Source organism: Cibotium barometz, chromosome 29 (assembly GCF_041138505.1).
Source record: "Cibotium barometz isolate CiBa-2024 chromosome 29, ASM4113850v1, whole genome shotgun sequence".
In the NCBI taxonomy this organism is placed as follows: Eukaryota; Viridiplantae; Streptophyta; class Polypodiopsida; order Cyatheales; family Cibotiaceae; genus Cibotium; species Cibotium barometz.
In genome coordinates, this window is record NC_141074.1 from 11,680,171 (window position 1) to 11,702,892 (window position 22,722).

The window sequence follows — 22,722 nt, forward strand, 5'->3', positions numbered from 1 at the left end:
CTTGCGGTATTTCTTTAATTGATTATAAGAGCTTTGATTACAATAAGGCTGGAAACTCAGCCGTCACAGTAGAACCCCTGAAGCCTGCAAGGAACCTGCATCATGGCTTCTTGTCCACTCGGCATCCACAAACAAGTCCAGCCATTGTTCACATCGAAAGACTCTCTCACATTGAGTCTGCATACAGAAGCTTTCTCCTATGATCAAGGCTGCCACAACCATCCATAGCCTCTCACACTATGAACAGCATCACACCCTAACACATCCAGTGCTTCTGCATCACAACACAGACTCCCAAACTCTCTCTCAAAAGAGAACTCGTATCACAGCACAGCATACCATACAGTTGACACACCTGCACCAACCCTCTCTACTCTCCAGGGGTACTATCCATCTCTGTCATGGATTCCCTGTCCCCTGTCCAATCAGTAGCAAGGCTGTACCAAACATGTGTCCACTTCTGTAACCTTTGCCTGCATGTGACCTATCTCCTGGAGAAACCCAAAAACATGTTTCCTTGAGAAACCTACGACCTGTTTCCACATGAAACCCTTAGGCCTGTTTCCCTTTGAAACTTCTGTCCTGTTTCCATACAGAACCATTCATGGCACCATTCAACAACAGTGCCAACAACGGCATACATCTAGTTACGTGTTCCCTCATGAAACATCTGGCAACATAGAGATGCCCATATCAGTAGGTCCCTCTGTTCCTTTCTAGCAGGAAGAAAACAATCTGCTCCCTGAGCACGCAGCCATGCGAGCTTGCTTCACTCCCATGCCAAGAAACATAACCAAGTGACCTGTACTTGCAGCCAAAAACCCAAGCACAAAGCTGAATTTGCTACCAAACAAAAACAGCCCATAAGCAGTCCTCAAACTGATCTCAAAACAGTCCCGAACCCAAAGCAAAGAGAAGCTGAAAGTTCCATCAGTTGAACGCCATCGACATGATGTCTATGTTCATGAAAAACCAGCCCCTGTCCGCCTTTATGTCCAGAGAAACCAGCCCCCTGTCTTCTGCAAAAACACGGCGTCCTCCAAAAAGCACACACATGGCCTAGCTTTTTATACGCCGCCTGAACCCTGGTGATGAGCCGCCTGCAACAGTACAAAACTGAACTGAACTGGCCTGCCTGTACCTGCTGGGACAGAACTGTCCTGGTCCGCCTGCATGTACCGGACTGTACCAGATAACAACAGAGCAGCAGCCACCTGAACCAGCGCCGCCTGTACCTGCACAGCCACCGTACAGTGTACCTGCTGTCCGTACAGTGCTGTACGACCTGGCTGTACGGCCTGATCTTCAACAACTCACAGTAGCCACACCTTCTCTAGCAGTCGACTTGTACCTGCAGCAGCCGTACACTGTACCTGCAGCAGTTGTACACTGTACCTGCAGCAGTCGTACAGATCTGCACTGGCTCTTCTGTGCGCAGCCAAAAACCAGCAGCCCACACATATGCAGTCGACTTCTCCTCTCTTCCACACATAAGAACTTGCACGCCTCTCCAAAAAGCAAGAGAGAGAGAGAGAAGAGAGTCGTGGGCCTCCAAAAGTGGAGTAGCCTCTATAAATTGCTTAGTGGCCTCCTAAAGTTTTAAAACCTTTTATAACGTTAATTTTTGCCCACCAAAGGTTATAAAACCTTTTTAAATTAACCCCTTCACACTTGGGGTTGTCCACACATGGGCTCCCTTTTTAACTCAAATCTGACGCCATTCACACTGTCCACCATGTCCCCGTGCACACCTGCATACTGTCCAGAGAAAAACACAGGGTCGTGACATACCTCCCTCTTGAAAAAAGGCAAGCGTCCTCGATTGCACTCAATGGCACAGTAAAGCATCTTATGAGCAAAGAGACACCATATGGCAAAAACAATGGCCTTCCAATGCATCTGGGTGATAAAATAATCATCCTGCACAATAAGCCACACTGTCACACCAAAGTGACAAACACCTCTTGCTTGTTCCTTCAGAACCTACAGCAAAAGTCTAAAACCAAATGGAAACATGTTAACTGTGTTAGCCAAAAACAAAACCATGCATCATTCTACATATGGTACACATATGCACGACACATATATGCATTAGCAAATAATATGCTCCTCAAGATGCTCTACCTACTCCAAAGTAACAGTCTAAGGGCTGCTCGCAAGCCTTACGCCCATGGGCATCCCGCAGGACCCACGACTGATGGTACAACATGAGCATATGAAAGCACTCAATGCATCCAAACACTACATCCACGAAGTACTTCCCACATATGTCTCATGGCCATTCCGCAAGAGTCACACCCAGTGGTGCATCCATGAACATAATAAAGCACTTGATGTATCATACCAACATACATGCAGCACATGACACAATGTAGAGTATTTCCCAATGTATTCTCAATGGTACCAGGATCCAATGGCACCAGAATACAAAAATACCTCTACCTCAAAAAGTGTATGCATACATGCACAAATAGAGTTCAATCCATATATGAACCAAACCAACTCTAGGACTGCTCGCAAGACTTATGCCCTCCATAGAGTTATCCATAGTTGCAGTTATAGTTCAAGGTGCGGCCGACTATGAACCATACCCAACCATCATCTCATGTGTCTAGAACACAATATCATAGGAGTCCCATAAGCAGATGTACTGTCAGCCTCCAGTACCTTCGGGTGAATACAAAGATGTCACCAAGCGACTCCTAGATAACAAATGAGCCTGTCTGTAACAAGGGAGCGGAGGTGCTACCCCTTCTTGAGCATCAGGCAATGCTCCAAACCTATGCTCTGCTGAACCTGAATGAGCCGTAACAAGAGTCGACTCCAACTCAAAGGCATCAAGATAAAGCTGCAAATCCTGAGGTGAATCTGCTAAGTCACCCTCCTCCATCTACTTCGCATCCATCAGTGAACGTCCTCCATCCACTTCGCATCCATCAATGAACAGCTCTTGAACTTCACAAGATAGCGACGGGAAACTTTACCTTGTTCCTTTCTTTCCTTATGTGCCAGTATCTGCTCGGGAATAAGAACCTCGTCAAGTTCCTCCGCTTCCGTCTGAGCCTCATCTGATCTATCCTCAGGCACCCAAAACCTGCTTGCACTCCACCCAAGTGGTAAGCACAAGTCCTCGATGAAGCATAGTAGATCACCACTGCTAAACATAGAAAGAAACTGTCTTCCGAACCCATGAAGCCTCTATGAAGATATGACCGGTGACAAACTGTCGAATGTTTTGCACCATAACACTTCAATTGCTTCTTGTTCCTGGCCGACTACTTCTTGTCCTTGGTGTCTTTTCTCCTGAGCTTCATCTTCAGCTCTTGCTCTTCACCTCATATAGGCAAAGACACAAAATCCTGCACTGTCTCCTGCACTTCCTTTTCACTTTCCTCATGTTGAAGCTTTTGATGTGACAACCACGGGCTCGCCTCCTTGAGAAAGTCGACGATGTCCCGGCAACGGAACCTTGAAACCGGCCTGACGGGCAGTGAAACAAACACTCGCACATAAAACACTTGAACGCCATTGAGGACCTAGAAAAGTAAAACAAACAAGGGAAGCTAGAGTGCTCCTGCAAACAGTACACGGACACCGATTGGCCCCAAAACGCAGTGGTGCCCCTTGCGGTATTTCTTTAATTGATTATAAGAGCTTTGATTACAATAAGGCTGGAAACTCAGCCGTCACAGTAGAACCTTGAAGTCTGCAAGGAACCTGCATCATGGCTTCTTGTCCACTCGGCATGCACAAACAAGTCCAGCCATTGTTCACATCGAAAGACTCTCTCACATTGAGTCTGCATACAGAAGCTTTCTCCTATGATCAGGGCTGCCACAACCATCCATAGCCTCTCACACTATGAACAGCATCACACCCTAACACATCCAGTGCTTCTGCATCACAACACAGACTCCCAAACTCTCTCTCAAAAGAGAACTCGTATCACAGCACAGCATACCATACAGTTGACACACCTGTACCAACCCTCTCTACTTTCCAGGGGTACTATCCATCTCTGTCATGGATTCCCTGTCCCCTGTCCAATCAGTAGCAAGGCTGTACCAAACATGTGTCCACTTCTGTAACCTCTGCCTGCATGTGACCTATCTCCTGGAGAAACCCAAAAACATGTTTCCTTGAGAAACCTACGACCTGTTTCCACATGAAACCCTTAGGCCTGTTTCCCTTTGAAACTTCTGTCCTGTTTCCATACAGAACCATTCATGGCACCATTCAACAACAGTGCCAACAACGGCATACATCTAGTTACGTGTTCCCTCATGAAACATCTGGCAACATAGAGATGCCCATATCAGTAGGTCCCTCTGTTCCTTTCTAGCAGGAAGAAAACAATCTGCTCCATGAGCACGCAGCCATGCGAGCTTGCTTCACTCCCATGCCAAGAAACATAACCAAGTGACCTGTACTTGCAGCCAAAAACCCAAGCACAAAGCTGAATTTGCTACCAAACAAAAACAGCCCATAAACAGTCCTCAAACTGATCTCAAAACAGTCCCGAACCCAAAGCAAAGAGAAGCTGAAAGTTCCATCAGTTGAACGCCATAGACATGATGTCTATGTTCATGAAAAACCAGCCCCTGTCCGCCTTTATGTCCAGAGAAACCAGCCCCCTGTCTTCTGCAAAAACACGGCGTCCTCCAAAAAGCACACACATGTCCTAGCTTTTTATACGCCGCCTGAACCCTGGTGATGAGCCGCCTGCAACAGTACAAAACTGAACTGAACTGGCCTGCCTGTACCTGCTGGACAAAACTGTCCTGGTCCGCCTGCATGTACCGGACTGTACCAGATAACAACAGAGCAGCAGCCACCTGAACCAGCGCCGCCTGTACCTGCACAGCCACCGTACAGTGTACCTGCTGTCCGTACAGTGCTGTACGGCCTGATCTTCAACAACTCACAGCAGCCATACCTTCTCCAGCAGTCGACTTGTACCTGTAGTAGCAGCCGTACACTGTACCTGCAGCAGTCGTACACTGTACCTACAGCAGTCGTACAAATCTGCACTGGCTCTTCTGTGCGCAGCCAAAAACCAGCAGCCCACACATATGCAGTCGACTTCTCCTCTCTTCCACACATGAGAACTTGCACGCCTCTCCAAAAAGCAAGAGAGAGAGAGAGGAGAGTCGTGGGCCTCCAAAAGTGGAGTAGCCTCTATAAATTGCTTAGTGGCCCCCTAAAGTTTTAAAACCTTTTATAACTTTAATTTTTGCCCACCAAAGGTTATAAAACCTTTTTAAATTAAAGTCTCTTTGCCCCCTTCACACTTCGGGTTGTCCACACATGGGCTCCCTTTTTAACTCAAATTTGATGCCATTCACACTGTCCACCATGTCCCCGTGCACACCTGCATACTGTCCAGAGAAAAACACAGGGTCGTGACAAGAGGCCTGGAGGAAACTCTGAGAACATCGCCCTCCCACACCTGTCACCTGCCCGGACACATGGCACTCCTAGGCACGCTCCCTCTGTCATATCCCCCATCAGTCACCCCTACCCCCACCACCAGATCCCCGCTCCGGGCATGGTCCTCTACATGTTCAATAGAGCCCTTTGTGAAGGATTTCCACCCTCTTGGTCCACCAACACCATCACTCCCATCCTCAAAGATGGAGATCCACTTGATCCTAATAACTATAGGATGATCATGATTGGCCACACATTGGCCAAACTCTATGGATCAGTGCTAGAGGCGGAGCTCAGTTCATTTGCAGAGAGCCAAGGATGCAGAGCCTCATGACAGGCTGGCTTTCGGAGGAGCTACTCTACCCTTGACCACATCTTCACCCTCCGTGCCATCATCGAGGAGGGTAGAGCACGACATCAGAGGATTTACTGCTACTTTGTGGATTTCTGCAAAGCTTTTGATACTGTACCCTGAGCCCGCCTCCTACACCGCCTACAGGAGATCGAAGTCCCATCTGATGTGGTTTGGAACATCATCGCCCTCTATGAGTCCGTCACCGGACGAGTGAGCCCCAGGAGGTACATCACAGGAGATTTCCAGCACTATTGGGGTGAAATAGGGCTGCCCTCTATCAACCACTCTTTTCGGCCTATACATTGATGAGATCTCAAGCTTCATTGATGGATTAGGCGGGGTTGGTCCCACACTGACAGGCATATTGATCCCCATACTACTTTATGCAGATGATATCGTCCTCCTCTCAGACTCAGTCGAAGGGCTTCAGAGAGTTGGATGCCTTACATGAATTTTGCACTCAGCGGGACCTCTCTGTTAACCTTGGTAAAACCAAGGTAATGGTCTTGAATACCTATCGCCCCTTCACATCCAGATTGAGCTTCACATATAGAGGGGATCCTGTGGAGATTGTCTCATCCTATGTCTACCTTGGTGTCACTTTCAGTGGCCCACGCTTTACCATGCTTCCCGCAGCACATGCCAGAGTGACGCGAGGATATGCAGCCTTGAGCTTACTTGAGTGGCAGTGCTTCCAGGCACATTTCTAGGAGCTCAGGACGAAGGGTTGGCTTTTTGACACCCTCGTCACACCAGCCTTGATGTATGGAGCAGCTTTCTAGGGGCCAGATTTATCCGATGAGGATTGGCAGCGAGTTGAGAGGCCCCAGGTCATGATGTTCTCCCGTATGATCCGCAGCAAACCATCAGTCCCACACCAGATTATCCAGGCAGAGTTTGCTGCAGCCCCGATAGTAGTGGAGGCACTCTTCTAGACAGTCACATACCTCCATCGCATCAGTCACATGGATCCCCACAGGTACGCGAGGCTTGCCCTAGAGTCCTCCAGACAGCTAGCACTTGAGGGGCACTCTGGAGTATGGTATGCACTAGTTTCCACTTGGTTCTCAGTATATGGGCTCTGCATGGACCACCTACCCCCCCTTTAGTACAGTTTGGACTCCCCTTTTCTCCGGCTATCTCACGAGGATACCAACCAGGTTATCCGGTCAGATCTTCTCAGCCTCTACACACATTGCACATGGATCACACCTCCGGAGCTCCCCACGAAGATGCACTTCCTCACTCACTGAGGATGGATTCATCCAGCAGCCGGGCTACTTGAGTGTTCACATGTCCCATGCCATGCGGATTGTGATTGGTCAAATACGGGTTTCATCCCACTGCCTCAGAGTGGAGATAGGTAGAGCTGAGCGCATCTTCAGAGCCGGGAAGCTCATACGGAGACCCAGAGAGGAGAGGATTTGCCGACTACGCCACAGAGGTTGAGACGGAGGAGCATTACATATGCCGCTGCCCACTATACTATGGGATCCGCGAGAGGTTTCACTGTCTATTTCGTGAGGGATTCGGTCCACTCTCCAGGATCATTGACTTCTAGGACCAGCGTTGCCGGGGCCTCTTCCTGCTTGAGCTCCGCAGACACAGTGACACCTACTTGAGAGAGCCTCGGCCCCAGCCACCCCGCCCCCTCCCTCGCCAACCAACCATCACCAATTTCTTCCGGACCCAGGAGGTGGAGGACACCGACATAGTGGATCTTGTGGACCCTCCACGAGCTGCTCTCGACCTACCTCGCTCGAGAGGAGTTACCTCGGACCGAGCCTCTGCACTCCAGCGTGCCCGACGCCCTCGACCCCCCCCCCCCCCCCCCCGCCCCCCCGTCGGCCACGATCACCTCATCAGCTCCAAATCCAGGACATGCTCCACCGCCATCGAGCTACCTTTCCACGTGACATAGCTGAGGGAGACCTCTTGGCCATACTCATCAGCCCCATGCTTGATATTTTGGAGAGTGGTATACCATCTACTCGGAGCTGATGTTGCTCCCATGTTTTTATGTTCTTAGTATTCCATGATGAGTTTCCATGGACAGTTTTGTATCACCCCAGTGAGATAGCTATGTTTATGTTTTCTTTCTGTTTTATTTCCATTCCATGATGAGATATGCCATGGACATTATTGTATCACTTTGGTCTCATAGGCCCATTGGGTCTTTAGTAGACGCTTAATATATCTTTCTTTCTTTCTTTCTTTCTCTCTCTTCTGCTTGCGTTTTGCATCAGCATGTTCCCAGATGGTGTTTAGGGCTGAAAGAAGACTCCTAGAGCTTCTGCATGTAACAACTCTATACAGAAAATGTCCATGCACATCAACCAAATCAAGTTCCTCCACTTCTCCAAACACCTCAAAAGAAGAAGAAAGATAATGTGCTCCCAAGTCTTCAACAATATATGTAACTAGAGCGAGTTCCATAGGCACCTCAAGCAAGCTCCCTCCTTGGTACAATTCACAAGTCTCCCGCTCAAGCTCGACCTTAGAGACTTCTTTGCAACACATGGAATTCCTACTCTCAATTTGCACAAAAGTATCATCCTTAGCCTTGTGTACATGCAAATCTAATTTTAGAGTATTTAAGGTCTTCAGGAATGCTTTCTAAAAGTCACTTTAAAGAAAACTTATTGATGTGTGTTTGCTTTCTTAAATATAGTTCTTAGTATTCTTGAATCTCATTCCAAGATCTCGACATGTTCTTATCCAGATATTTTAGTTGTGGTAAGAAGATGGCCGCAAGTGCAGCTTGTAATGATACTGAGCTTGTACATTTTCTGGATTCAAAAGAGTATTCTTTGCCATCTAATCTGTACAGTTCTGTTGTTCTTGGGGGCACCTTTGACCACCTTCACGATGGACATCGATGCCTTCTTAAGGCAAGTCATTTATAGTCTTGGTCTTGCTTTATTTTTTGAAAACGAGTCAGCAAAGTATGTTTTAAGGCTTGCAAAAAACAAAGTCTAGGTCATAGTACTTTCATCTTTCTGAGAGGAGGCTTAGTTAAAAAGCACAAGGTAAGAAGGATGAAGGGGAGGATCTAGGAATTTCCTAAAAAGTTTTGTGGTGTTGCTTTGGATTTATAGGCTGCTTCAGACTTGGCCAAAGGACGTGTTGTGATAGGAATAACTACTGGACCGATGCTGGAAAGCAAAGAGGTAATGTATCCTTCTGAGTTCTATTTGAATTCTTTTGTTGTGAAAAAAATCAAGCAAGGTGGTGTCCTCAAGCAGGGGCTCTACTCCCACTCTCATGACCCCTTATGGCGGTCCACGGTCTAGGGCTGATTTTGAAGACAATCGTGCCCTCATGCTCCCTACGTAGCTCCACGCGGCCACCTCTATGCTAGCAATTTTTTGTTGCCACATGGCTTGCTCAATTGGGAGTATCAATTGAGCAATGTGAAATAACCCTGAGTTCAAAATTCGATATATCTGAATATATCAGAACTTATTACATCAAGGGGGCTTAGGGCATCTGACAGGGGAGGATAGTATGGCTTCAAATAAAGACTCGGTTGAGGAACAATCTAGGTGGCAGATCCAAGAGGTAGGCATTGTCATGGCACATATGCTTTACTTTTGTATGTGAGGTACCCTTGAGCCTTTCCTTGTGGAGATGTCAGTAAACCATATTTCCAAAATCAAAGTGTACATGATCCCTATGTCTATCTGCCTAGAGCTTATGCTTGGACTGAATTTGCTGCAAAGTTTGGTGAATCAGCTTATGAACATCTTGCACTTGCATGACAAAGTTCTCAGCTTTGGGGCGATGTCCTTGTAAGATTTGAAAGATGCGACGTGTTTGAAGAGCTAGGTCCCTAGGCAGGGCAGGCTTGCCAGTTGATGAATGTGGCACCCCATCGTAGGCATGTTGCATGTAAGGCAGATAGGAGTCCCAAGTTTTGAGTTTGTGTTGAGGGTAGAGTCTGATGAGCTGCACAGAGTCCTATTGGCCACCTCTTTTTTACCATCAGTGAGTGGGTGCCAAGCTATAAAAAGCTTGAAGCTTCAATGGGTAAGCTTGGATATATTCTAATCTTACGAAAAGATATGCTAGTATTAAACTAAGATGCAATGGCATGCTTTACAATAGAGATCTCAAGGATGTTTTTTATGATGAGCATAATGCTTGTAATGTTATCAATTGAAGCTAAATGTTGACTATTTAGGAACAATCTTTTGTTTTTGTCATGGATCTGAGCTCCATTTTATCTAAGTAGTGACCCTTGTTGGGGATTATTTTGTCTGGTTGCTCTAAATTGTGAGTCTTTTATCTACCAGTTTATGGTAAATCAATTTTCACTTATTGTGGATTTCAATATTCACAGTTATGTGTTTGTGTGTGTGTGTGTGTGGGGGGGGGTGGGGGGGTGGGGCTGGTGTAGATTGGGCGTGAAGAGGGAGGAGTGAGTAGAAGGACGGGGCACGAAGAGGGATGGAGGCGAGGGTGCACAGGTGGATGGAGGGGGCAGCACAAAGGAGCGGGTGGGCTGGCAGTGTGCACGTGGAGACACACCAGAAGGAGGTGGCGGGGGTGCACAGGAAGACGGAGACGGGAGGTGTGAAGGAAGATGGAGACGGCCCCCCGAAGGGGGGTGGGGGGGGAGGGCAGAAGAGGGCAGGTGCGCAGACCAGCTCTATCCACTTGTATTCTCTCTTATGTGAATAGATATGTTAAAGGCTGACCTGAGGGTGGATTTGTGATACACGGTAGATATTTTGTTAGATACCAGCCATGCCAGTTACAGATAAACATCAAGCCCTTAAAACAGCATGCTGCTATTGTTGATAGGGGACTCGGTTGCATATAGTGGCTGGTCACTTAGGTACTTGCAGAGTGCAATACTAGCCATGAAAAAGTTGACGTCATAGGCTCCACTGGTGGAGGTATGAATAGAGTAGTAACACAGTGAAGGTTGTAGACTGCCATGGCTATGGCCATGTAGAGTGTGACTTGGGGTAGAACTCTTGAGGTTTTAAATTATTGTGTTATAGAAAAAATAATGAGGCACATAGTGTTGTCTAACTACCATGGAGTAAAAGTTGAGATAATGCAGGCACTATTGCCATGCATGGTTGGGCTGATCTAAGTGACCTTCTCATGTATCCCTGAGAATCTGGTTGTATTACTTGTTGACACATACATACATGCATGCATGTCCACAAATATCAGGATTCACACGACATAATTAGGAATTCTTGCTACAGAATCCTTCCAAGATCACCTAAACGCAGGACAAGCACAGGATTAATCCATATCCAGGTTCTGCAGGCTAGCTCACCACCCAACCATAGATCCCATACAAGGCAGGATCTCCCCCGAGCATAGGGGCTACGGCTTCATCCATATAGACTACACCAATCAGCCTTGGTGTCCCATACCGCAAGGACCTGCATCCATACAGACTACTGGAGCACCGTGGCTCTCCCTCACTGGTCGTGTGGTGGTGGTGAACCAGGTGCTCATGGCCATCATGTGGTACATAACTTCTTGTTGGGTGTTTTCCCGGGTATGCCTTGGACAGATGCAGAGGCTGATCCATAATTTCCTTTGGGCAGGGATAGACGCTCGGCCTACACCGGCCTAGAGGGTTATTATCCAGCCTCAATATCGTGGAGGATCGAGCATCATTGATCCAGCTATTCAAGGCAGAGCCCTTTTGGGCAAGCTTGTTGTTTGAGGCCTTCAGCCAGGGGGTGAGCCCTGGAAGGTTTTCCTCTACGCTCGGATTTTGGCCCACACCCCGTCTCTTAGTGGGCCCTGGACCCCCAATGTGAGGTGGATCTTTACGAAGGCCGGCGCTTGTGGCCTCAGCGCCTTTTTCGAGGACCATTTGCAGCGAGTTTGATGAGAGCTTGGGGTGACGGGTCACCTCAAGCCAACACTCAACCAGTTGCTTCTGACTTTTGATGAGGAGAGACTCCGCCAGCCGTTGATATGGAACCCCCTATTCAGGATGCCCAAGAGGCTTCCCTTAGAGACACATGATAGATGTCTCGTTGAGATACGAGGCCGAGAGCAGTTCATCCTCGCCATCAACTCAGCCAATCCCCTCGATTGGCAGATCCCTTTCCCCTCGATCCTTCTATTAGTTACCAAGCAAAATAGCCATAATGGCTAAGTACAAACTCGGCTCCACATAGAGAAGCGAGAATCCAGAAAGAGAAAAAATGCTCCTCCGGCTGGCCACTCTAGGAGGAAAAGGCTCTCTCTTAAAATGGGGGGAAAGGGGAAACAACCACATAGGTGGTCTATAGTGCCAAGTGGGCTCACCACCACTGTTAGTGAGAAAGGGACCATGACACAAATCCTTAGGAAGCCTCGCGGTGCTTGCACATGCGGTCAAAGCCACCTTGAAGCATCCTCCATTGTCCATGGAGGGTATGAATGATAATCAAGCCAGATGCTTCGAATGGACTCTGCTAGCGGGGTGAGGGTGCCCTCAATGGTCTTGCCGCATCGAGCTTTCCGGATGTGTCATGCAACAATAGTGCTGCAAATCTCCCATCTCTGGCTGGAGTCCAATGGCCAGTGGATGGAGCTAGGATTGGCAATGCAGAAATACGAAGGTGAGAGATCTGAAGGGCAAGTCCCCACCCTCCTCCTCGTATGCCATGACGGTCTTGGCCTCAGTGGCCCAAGCAATTGTGCACCACGTAACTGTGCGGGAGGGGGGCCAATTCGTAGTGAAGATGGGAAGAATCCACTGCCAAACCTATTGAGCCTTCGGGCAATCCCAAAGACAATGATACTGGCCTTGAGACTACCAGTGTTGTTGGAGTGCCCTCAATCTCCGGCATCTGAATCCTGCAAGCATGCGGTGTAGGCAAAGAAGGGAGTATCGGGGCCATGTCCACTCCCTTGGATCCCAATGGAGTTGTGTGTGGGGCTGATCCTCCGAAATCGACAAATGCCAGAATCTCTCCCTTGCCACCTTGGCCGGTGGAGGGTCTATGTGCAACTCATGCACATGGAAACTAATCACCCTCACCCTCTGCAAGGTGCATCCACTGAAATCCTCCATAGGGAGCTTTGCTCTCTCAAGTCTACCATGAGGTCCGATAGAGAAGTTTAGTAAGGCGGAGCTCTCATCATGAGCACCATGGACGGCCAAAGGTATGTCATGCTTGGTGAACACTCCCAACCACTGTGCGCGGCGGGGTTTTTTTTTTTGGGGGGGGGGGGGGTGTTCAGGGCCAAGCACTCTGGGGGGATGGAAGAATCTATGTCGAGGCTAAGTCTGTCCCTACCCCGTATCCTAGTGATTCTCCTCTCCTGGGCCTTCGGGGGAGCTGTCTGAAAATAAGCCAATCTCCAAGTGACTGAGCGGGACCTATACTCAAAGCTCCCCACGATACGTGTGGGCGAGCCCCCTGCATGTGACCGCCGGACAAATGGACGATGGGGTTCTAGATCAGAGGCTGTTGGAGATGCTCTTGGGATGCAACTATAGCGGACTGTTGAAGGGCCGGCTTGAGATGATCCCAAGCACGCAAGATGGCTTGCTGCAAATCTGTCCACAAATGCAGGGCTAAAGCCACGTTTCTGCATCTCCATGAAGATCCATCTCGTACTTTGGGGCCCCAAGGGCCTCCCAAAATCAAGGTGCGGGCGGAGATCCTAGCTAGGAGAAAGTCCTTCTAGGGCTTGCCGCCGGGAAGGCCAGGAACTATCGGCTTGCTTGCCCAAAAGGGCGCGGCTTTGAATGGAGGGGTTGATGATGCCCAGGCCCCCTCTGCATCACGGTTGAATAATGACCACTATCCAGGCTAACTTGGCCCTACAGGCCTCCCGTCACACAGTTGGCCCAAAGAAAGTTGTGGTTGTGGATCAACCATTGAACCTAACCAATACAAGCCCGGGAGAAGGCCCAACTGGAGGTGATGTACCACATGGTGGCGAGAAGAACTTGGTTTGCCACCACGACCCGGCCAGCTACGGAAAGCCTGGCTTAACTCCAGAATAACAGCTTCTTCTGAATGCCAGAAGAAGAGGGGCTTTCTATTGCTCTGGGGAGATATTGATACCCGCTTGGCACCCAAGATAACGAATTGGAGTGCCACTCATGATCCAGTGAAAAGCCTTAACTGGCCTCCAAGTCAGGGTAGGCGATGAGCCAACCTAGAATCCACACGACTTGTGCCAATTGATCTGCGCTACAACAAAAGATCTTTATCGCCTCTACGAATCTCTAGAGGTTCCCCTCATCTTGGGAAAGGTAAGCTGTTGTGTCATAGATGAACTCTAAATCAAGCAGCTCCTCTTGTCGCGGATTGGGAAGAGAGCCCCTGGAGCCGTATCTTCTGAGCGGATAGAAAACCACCTATGAGAACCTGGCTGTGTAAAGCCGAGTAGAGCCCAGAAACTCCTCAGACCCACTCCTCAGGGAATCCCATCTGGCACATGGTCCCCTCTAGAAAGCCCCAGCCTACTCTGTTATAGGCTTTCTCAAAATCCAAAAGGAGAACAACAAGATCCTACTACCTCAACCTGGTTGAAGCGGGTGCCTCTCCCAGAAAATGAAGATGTTGTCCAAAATGCTTTAATCCTGGACGAAACTTGTCTGTGTGCCATGGATCAAATTGGGGAGTTAAGGTTGCAGTCCCTGGGGCTGATGGCCTTGGCTACAATTTTGTAGGCGATCCCTAGGAGGTTGATGGGCCTCCATTGCTTAATCTCCAATCTGTCACTACTTTCCTTGGGAATCAAATGGATCAATCCCTCTGACCTCTCCGGCATGGCTCCCGTGATCATAATCTCATTGAAGACAGCTTTGAAGCTGCCTTCCATGAGATCCCAATGTCGGAGAAATAAGGAAACCAGAAGCCCATTTTCTCTCAGGCATTTTCCCCTAGGTAGTGCCGTCAGAGCCTCTGCAAGCTGCTCTGCAGTATAGGCTAACAGGAAAGTCCGGAGAGCAGGAGCAACCACCTCTCTCGTATGCTGCCACCAGACCCACTCATGCGCGTCCACCAACACCTCAAAGGATGGGGGGCACCCAAAAGGAGAGCGGAAAAAACCTACGGCAATGTCTCGCACATGAGGGGGATCCGCAACTATGGATCCATCCTAGCCTTGCAACGTGTGGATACCATCCCTACACGTGTGTGGGCTAGCAATCTCAAAGAAATCTCCACTGAGGTTGTCTCTCGCTTGGGTCCAAAAGGAGGCTGTAGCATGGTATCTGTACTCCACCTTCCGCTCCTCCATGGAACTAAGCTCTGTACCGGCTCAGCCAACTAGGCCTCAATCCAGGGGGTACTCTCCTGAAGCTGCTGCAAGGAGGCTAGTCTCCATCAGATGTTCCTGTCTTGCTCTCGGAAGCCAGCCAAGCTACTCTACGCTGCCTCCTGTAATAAGCTAATAAGCTGTTGATCTCGCAAGGCGTGCGTCCAAGGCTCGTGCGGCTGAGCTGGAGTGGAAATCCAGGCTCTCTCAAATCTCCTCTATTGTTGCATATCTCAGAGCGCTGAATGAGGCTGTCTGGGATCCGGGTGCTCAAATGTATGTCCTACCTCCAAGGGTCCTCCAAGGATAGAATGACAGGTGCATGATCGGAGAAAGTAGTGCCTACCAGAATACCAATCATGCCACCATGTCCACAAGCCCACTCATCTACATAAAACCAGTCTAATCTAGATAGGTTAGGGCCTGTACTGCTCTTGTCAGATCTCGAGAGCATAGACTCCCAGGGCCGTGTACAAACTCCGGTAAATGCTAAGGGTCCTATCCCCTCAAAGCCAGAACCGACTCCTCCCAGATCGAGTGCTTTGTGCTTGAAATTGTAGCCATGCCACCCGCGAGTCTATACTCCGCTGACTCTAATATGTTGAAATCCCCATCCATGCACCAAAAATCTGCTTGTGGGAGGGATTGGCAAAGTGGTTGTGCCTATTGTGGCATTCGGCACATATATGTTCTGAAAGCCCACTTTGTCCCTCTCCAATCCTTATGGTCACCCACTGAGCTCTCCCAGTGACAATGGGAGCTCTCCTAGTGACAATGGTGCCTGAGTTGACCACTGCCGGTAATAGCTGCTCACTGACGGAAATGCATACACCACCCTGGGTCTTGGAGGGGCCAAAAGCATGGGGCCAACAAGTGTGACTCCTGCCCTGAAGGATCTGCTTGCACAGCGGGTCGGTACGCCCCTTGGAAAGATGATGCTCTTGGAGGAGGAGAATGTCGATGGCCCACCAACTACTACAGCTCTGTGAAGTTCCTCTCTAAGGACCCCACACGTCTGAAAGCACTGCGATCCTCCCAAACCCTGAATGTTCCATGAGACGATCTGCATAATTAAGATCGGTAGGAGGCGGAACGGTCGGAATTGCCCTCCACTCGAAGAGTCTTGTGCGTGGGTTTGGATGGAGAGTAAAAATGTGTCCTAGGGTGAAGCCGTGCTAGGTGGGCATGAATCCTGCCCTCCATGTGGAGCCACTCTGTCTGAACCTTGGAATATGCATACTTTGGGCTCCACCTATCACAATGAAGGTATCTGTAGGAGGTAGGGAGAGGTACTGCCACTGAAACATGAAACACAAAGAGGTGTCCCAAAATCGCAACAGGTTTGGCGGAGTATCCTTCGCCTCTACATGATGGTACAAGCCGTGCGACACACCATCACTCAGGGGCAATAACCTGGGTGTGAGACCGGCCCTGCTCTCTCCTAGGAGGAGGCTCAAGGCCAAAGCTTGTGTATGCAGTGGTGTGGGCATAACATGGGCAGCCCACAGGGAAGTTTTCCCCCCCCCCCCTGAGAAAAGATCCTTTCATTAGTTATATAAAAACGCCCGTAGGGCTACAAAAGATCCTCTCCTGCTCACAAGAAAAACAGAGCAGAGAACAAAGCAAGGCAGCCAGGGAGACTCTCCCTAGGTGCTGAAAAGTACAAGTATCAGTACAAAGAACTGAGGGGCTATATCATACAATAGGAGGGGGGAAAAGCCAAACAAGTGACCCGTAGTGCCAACGGGGGGACCCCGCGTGTAGGGTATAGAAGGGGCCGTTGCGCCAGGTGGTGTGGAAGGCCTGGCGCCACAAGATCGCCTCATCCCGCCCCGGATGCGGTCATACTGTCCTCGCAGGGTGTGGATCAACTCCTGCCAAATCCCCCGAACAGTCTCTGCTGGTGGCTCCAGTCTCCCCTCAAAGGCCCTGAAACACCGGGCCCTCCAGGTGAACCAGATGGTGAGGCTGCTGAGGAGCTCCCATCATAGATCCCTCTCCTGTGTCCAGCTGGCGGATGAGAAATCCAGTGAAGGAACAAGGCGAGGCTGGCCCCTAATGAATCTGATGGCTTGGCTGTCTTGCTCCGTCTCATAGCCCATAGCAGGCCCTGACGAAGTCGACCAAGCAGCGGCACCCCACGTATACATACCCTCTGGAGAGAGGGGGGCCAGAATACGCAGCATCCGTAGCCAAATCTGCTGCGCCTGAGGGCAGTCCCATAGGCAATGTCTCTGTGTCTCCATAGGGTGGCCGCATCGGACGCAGGCCGCCGGAAGACCGCTGTAGACAAGCCAAGTGCCGACTGCTGAGCCCCTGTGGGCGACCAGCCACTGGAAAGTCGAGATCCTGCGGGCCTGTCGACTAGCCCAGAGCCGGGCCCAAAAATCCTCCAGGAACTCCTGTGAGAGTCCCTGTAGCCGCCAGTGCCTCGTTGCAGCTGGAGAGACCATCCTCCTCGCCGTCAAAATATGCCGCCCCAACCGAACAGTATACTGGAAAAAGGTGATCTCTGTGGCCTCAAGGGATGCATAAGGATCATGCCACTCGTACTCACGAGGGTCCCACTGGAGCCGGGCCAAGGGGCGTGCTGCATATGCCCATATGCGCCAATCCGGGAGCACATCTGCTGCAGGGTCTGGGTCAATATGCCACTTCCGAGAAGCGGCGGCCACTACCCGTATCCTTTGAAAGGTGCACTCTGCAACCAAAGGCGACTCCACCTCCACTCTCTGAAGTCTGCCCTCATCCTGAATCTCATAGTAGAGGCATCTGCCATCCTCAGTGCAAGCTCTGACAGCAATCAGGATCTCCAACTGTGTAAAGGCTCCCATCCACCGTGGGGCCACTGGCTCGAGAGGCATGAACCACTCCTCTGTGAGTGCCTCCTGAATGTCATCCCTCATAATCAACCCCCCTCTGAAGTGACTCAGCCTCTCCACCTGGATCTCCTCTGGGAGACTGCAGAAGGCCTGCCAGTCTCCAAAGCTACGTGCTAGGCCTGCCGCCAAAGGTCCCCAGTCTAGACGAGGCTGAGAACCCAGCATATGACCCTGCTCTGTGCGAACCGCTGGGCTCCAGATGAGCGGCTGTCTGGCCCGCTCCTCAACACAAGAAGGCCGTCTCTGAGAGAGCCCCGGTCTCAGCAGCTCCCAAGCTCTCAGGATGCTCAAGGCAAATCTGTCCTCCCATCCTCTACTGAGGCCTGTCCTCCTCATCTCTATGAAGATCCATCGAATCTCTGGTGCCCAAGTGCCCCCTGCTGGGGGAGCCCGAGCCTGCAGCCGCTGCAAAAGCAGCTCTTTCCAAGGCTCAGCGCCGCCTGGAAGCAGCCCCCGAACAATAAGCTTCCCCAATAAGGCTCTGCTCTGATCGACTGGATCTATAATGCCCAAGCCTCCCTGGGCCAGCGGAAGTGTAATAACTGCCCAAGCAACCTTTGCCCGGGCTGGCTGACCGTCCCGCCTAGACCAAAGAAAGTTCCTGATCAGCCTCTGTACCTGGCTGATGCAAGAGATCGAGAAGATCCAGCAAGACGTAATGTACCACATGGTCGCTAAAAGCACCTGATTTGCCACCACCACCCTCCCAGCCAAGGATAGCCGAGCTGTACTCCAATACAAAAGCTTCTTCCGAATGCTCAGAAGAAGTGGGGCAATCTGCTGCTCAGGTGACAAATCTAGTCCAATCTGGCATCCCAAATATCGCACTGCTGTGCCAGGAGGAATCCATCTAAAACCGGGGTCTGGGCTCCATGCCGGAGTGGGAGCGCTACTGATCAATAAAAAGCTGCACTAAAAACCTGGAGCGACTGCTCTGCCCGAAGAAGATTGGCCTCCTGGCCATGCAAAAATAAGCCTGTGTCGTCAGCAAACTCAGCATCGAGCAGGTCCTCCCCCCCGACTGGGAGCTAGAGTCCTCTCAAACCAACCTCCTCTGCCGTCAAATACATGCTCATAGCCTCAGCAAAGAAGAGAAAAAGAAACGGGGCGAGAGGACACCCCTGATGGACTGATCTGGTCAGCTCAAAACTCGGCCCCCGTCCTCCTGCAATCAACACCTGGCTACGAGCTATGGAATACAGAGCCGCCACCCCTCTAATCCAACGTGGCTCAAAGCCCAGGCGAAGCATAGTGCCCCCTCTAAGAAACCCCAATCGACTCTATCGTATGCCTTCTCAAAATCGAGAAGCATCACGACCAAGTCCTCACCAAGAAATCTAGCTCGGGCCGTCGCCTCCCAGAAGGTGAAAATGTTGTCAAGGATACTACGCTCCTTGACGAATCCTGTCTGGGTAGCATGAATCAACTCCCCCAGGAAGGGCTGGATCCTCAAACTCAAGACCTTTGCTAAGACCTTGTAGACAGTATTGAGGATCGTAATAGGTCTCCAATGCCGAATATCATCTGATACACCCTCCCCCTTGGGGATAAGAAAGATCAAGCCCTCTGAAAAGCTCTGTGGCACCACCCCAGTGTCCAAAACATACTGAAAGCCCCTGCGGAGGCCTGGCCCCAAAAGGTCCCAATAGCGCATAAAAAAGGCAAGCATCAATCCGTCCTCCCCTGGCTCCTATGGCGCGGCAGGGCCCTCAAGGCCTTAGCAAGCTCAACCTCTGAAAGAGGCTCACCCAGAACTGTACGCATACGATCTGTGACCCTCCTCTACACATGGGCCCACACAGTGTGTCTGCAAGCATCCCGAGCCTCAGTGGCTGGCTCGCTGAGAGCAGGTCTCTATAGAACCCAGTGGCAATGGCTCTGATCTCCCCGGGCTCCGTAGCTACCGATCCGTCCGGCCTCTCAAGCTGACGGACTCCTGCTCGAGCATGGCGGGGTCCAGTAATCTCAAAAAACTCCCCAGTCACTCTATCACCAAGCTGCGTCCACTGAGAGGCCTGGCGACGATAGTAAAACTCATGTCTCTGCTCCTCTGTCTCTCTAACCTCATGGCGTGCCTGGCTCAGCTGGGACGCCACCCACTCACATGCAGGCAACTGCTCCTGAAGGCGCTGAAGCGAAGCAAGGCTACGTCTCAGCCGATGCTCCCGCTCGCGAGTCTCTCCCAGCCGTGTCAAAGCTGCAGCGTGCAGAAAAGAGCTAAGCTCGATGAGTCCCTAGGCACACTGGCCTGTTGCATCCTGGTCAGAGCACTGACTATCATGCCAGATCCTCTCAATGTCATCAGCGAGACTAGGATCTGTAAGTACCCTCTCTGGGATCCTCAACTGCAAGCTGGGCTCCCGTGTCCTCTCCTCAAGTGTCAAAATAACTGGCGCATGGTCTGAAAATGAGGTGCCAGTGAGAATGCCAACGGAGCCCCCTCGCTCCCCTAACCAGTTGCCCACATAAAAGCGATCAATCCGTGATAGATTAGTCCCTCCCTGCCGGCGTTCCGACCGAGAGAAACTAAGACTGTCCTGAGAGCGGGAGAAGGCCCCATGCTGCCATGCATCAGTGATCCTCAGTGACATGCAAAATCGCTCCCAAGCTGCAAGCTCCGTGCCGTGCACTGTAACATGACTGCCTCCCACCCTATCGGCCGGGTCCTCAAGCATGTTGAAGTCTCCCCCGACACACTAGTGTGCGGCCTCTGGCAATGCATCCATAACGTGGGTCCAGAACTCTGCTCTGGCACTAGCATGGTTGGGCGCATAGACGTTGAGCACGCCCAAGAGCTCATCATGCATCCTCAGAATGACATACTGTGCTCTACCAGGCACAATGATCCCTCGATCCACAATGGCCTGCCGCCATACATCTGCAATGACCATGCATACTCCTCCCTGTCCACCCAAAGGGCCAAACCCTGCAGACCAAAAGGTGTCCCATCTACCAGGCATCACCAAACCATATCTCTGGATCCTGCTCTCACCCAAGTGGTGCTCTTGCATCATCAAAATATCAATACTGCCACCAACCAGGCATCTCTGCAGCTCCTGCCTCAAGCATCCACGATAGCGTATATAATGTGCTCCGCCAAGGCCCTGTACATTCCATGAGATGATCCTCATGGATGACCTGCTGAGGTGGATGCTGTCTCAGCTGTACGGCGGGCCTTCGCAAGCGGCTTGGATGGAGAATAGTCCCCATCCGAGCGGCTATGAATCTGCCCACCCGGTGTGCTGCAAGAATCACGGATCAGGCGCCAGTGGCTGTGTCCCATGGCGACTGCCTGCCGCTCAGACAGAGCAACCTCGTGTATGCATACATATCCAGGGTCGCGTGCTAAGTCTGCCACTATGCGAACGACCAAATGACGAATCCCTGAGGCATCCACACTCCCGGGATCCAAGAAAAAATGAGCCAACTCCCATAGTCGGCCTATCACATCTGTCACCTCCAGATCGCTCACATGGTGAGAAAACTCAACTGCCTGAGTCTTCAAAGTGCTAAGAGCGAGCTCCAGAGTCCACTCCCGGTCGCATGGGCCACAGAGAGGGAACGAGAAGGCCACCGCTGAATCAAGTGCCTCCTCCCCGCGGGCCGGAGGTATCACTACATGAACTCTGATGGGTGCTGGCTCATGGGGGCCCTCTGTTCCAAAAAGCCGTGTGAAGGAGTAATCAAAAGCCTCCGAGCGCTGTCTAGTGCCGAGGCGACTCAGCCGACTGCGGATAGATGATATCCATGAAGCCCGAATTGGCATGGTAAGTCTCCTCTGCGGTGCTCGAGCAAGGTCGGTGCTGAGAGCCCTCCGGACTGCAGGTGAATGCCAGGGGACTGCCAGGGCCTCCCGGGGAGCTGAGGCGGGCGGGGGGGAGGAGGGGGGGGGGGCGAGGGGGGTGGAGAAGGAGCCGTTGCCGAAACCGGAGTGGGGACGGGAGGAGGCGAAGGTGGAAGCGAGGCGGTAGGGGGGGACGGCCGGGGCGGGGGGGTGAAGGAGGGGGTGCTGGCATCTCCGGGAAGGCGGAAGGCAAAAAGAAAACCCCAAGGGACGGAAAATCAGAAAAAAGGGGGGGGGGGGGGTAAGGCGGTGAAGACAAAAAACCCCTAGGGGGGAGGCGGAATCAGCGCGAAAAAGGGGGCGGGGGGGAAGATAAGGCGACGGCGGTGAAAGGGGGGGCGGGGCGCTGAAGAAGGACGGGAGGGTGCGAAGGAGAGGAGCAGGAGCAGGGGACGGCGGGCGCTACAGCGCTGGGGCGTGCAGGACAGCCAGGCTGGGGAGGGGGGGCAAACGCGAGGGCAGGCGGGGGGGGGGGGGAGCAGACGTGAGGGCGGGAATGGGGGGAGGGCGTGCAGTCAGCGCGAGGGGGGGGGGGGGGGGGGGGGGGGGGGAAGAGAGCGTGAGCTTCAGCCGCCCACAGGGAAGTTTTGGACTGGTGTTAAGCAGCCAAAGCATGTGCAGACCAGCTTGGCCAAAGGGCCAAGGGTTGGGCACCTTTTTAGGCGAGTTTGAACACGTTAAGTGATTATTATGATATGTTAGGGATCGCCCCTTAGCCCTCATTCTAATTATCAGAGAATATGCATCTCAAGTTGCTTGAGCAGACAAGAGCACGAATTGGAGAGCTGGAGTACAGATCTGCGGTTAGCGTTTTGCATAGGGACAACTCCATCTTGTAACTTGGGCTGATATCTATTGGAGATTGGCGGTTCGATCACCTTTTGTACTTTGAACATTCAGTTCTACTTTTAAGTATTGTACATATACAAGGATGAACATTAGGATTATTCGTGTGTTTGTGCTTGCTT

The 22,722-nt window shown here is 51.1% G+C and overlaps 1 protein-coding gene across 1 annotated transcript in view; it reads left to right on the top strand.

Annotated features, from left to right (window-relative positions):
* Positions 1 to 22,722, top strand: part of LOC147621843 (phosphopantetheine adenylyltransferase 1-like) — a 164,101-nt gene that overhangs the window by 14,581 nt on the left and 126,798 nt on the right. The window contains exons 2-3 of the mRNA XM_086822869.1: positions 8,508 to 8,676; positions 8,884 to 8,955. Of these exons, the coding sequence (XP_086678995.1) occupies positions 8,530 to 8,676; positions 8,884 to 8,955 (219 nt within the window). The 5' untranslated portion in view covers positions 8,508 to 8,529. The remainder of the gene's footprint in view (positions 1 to 8,507; positions 8,677 to 8,883; positions 8,956 to 22,722) is intronic.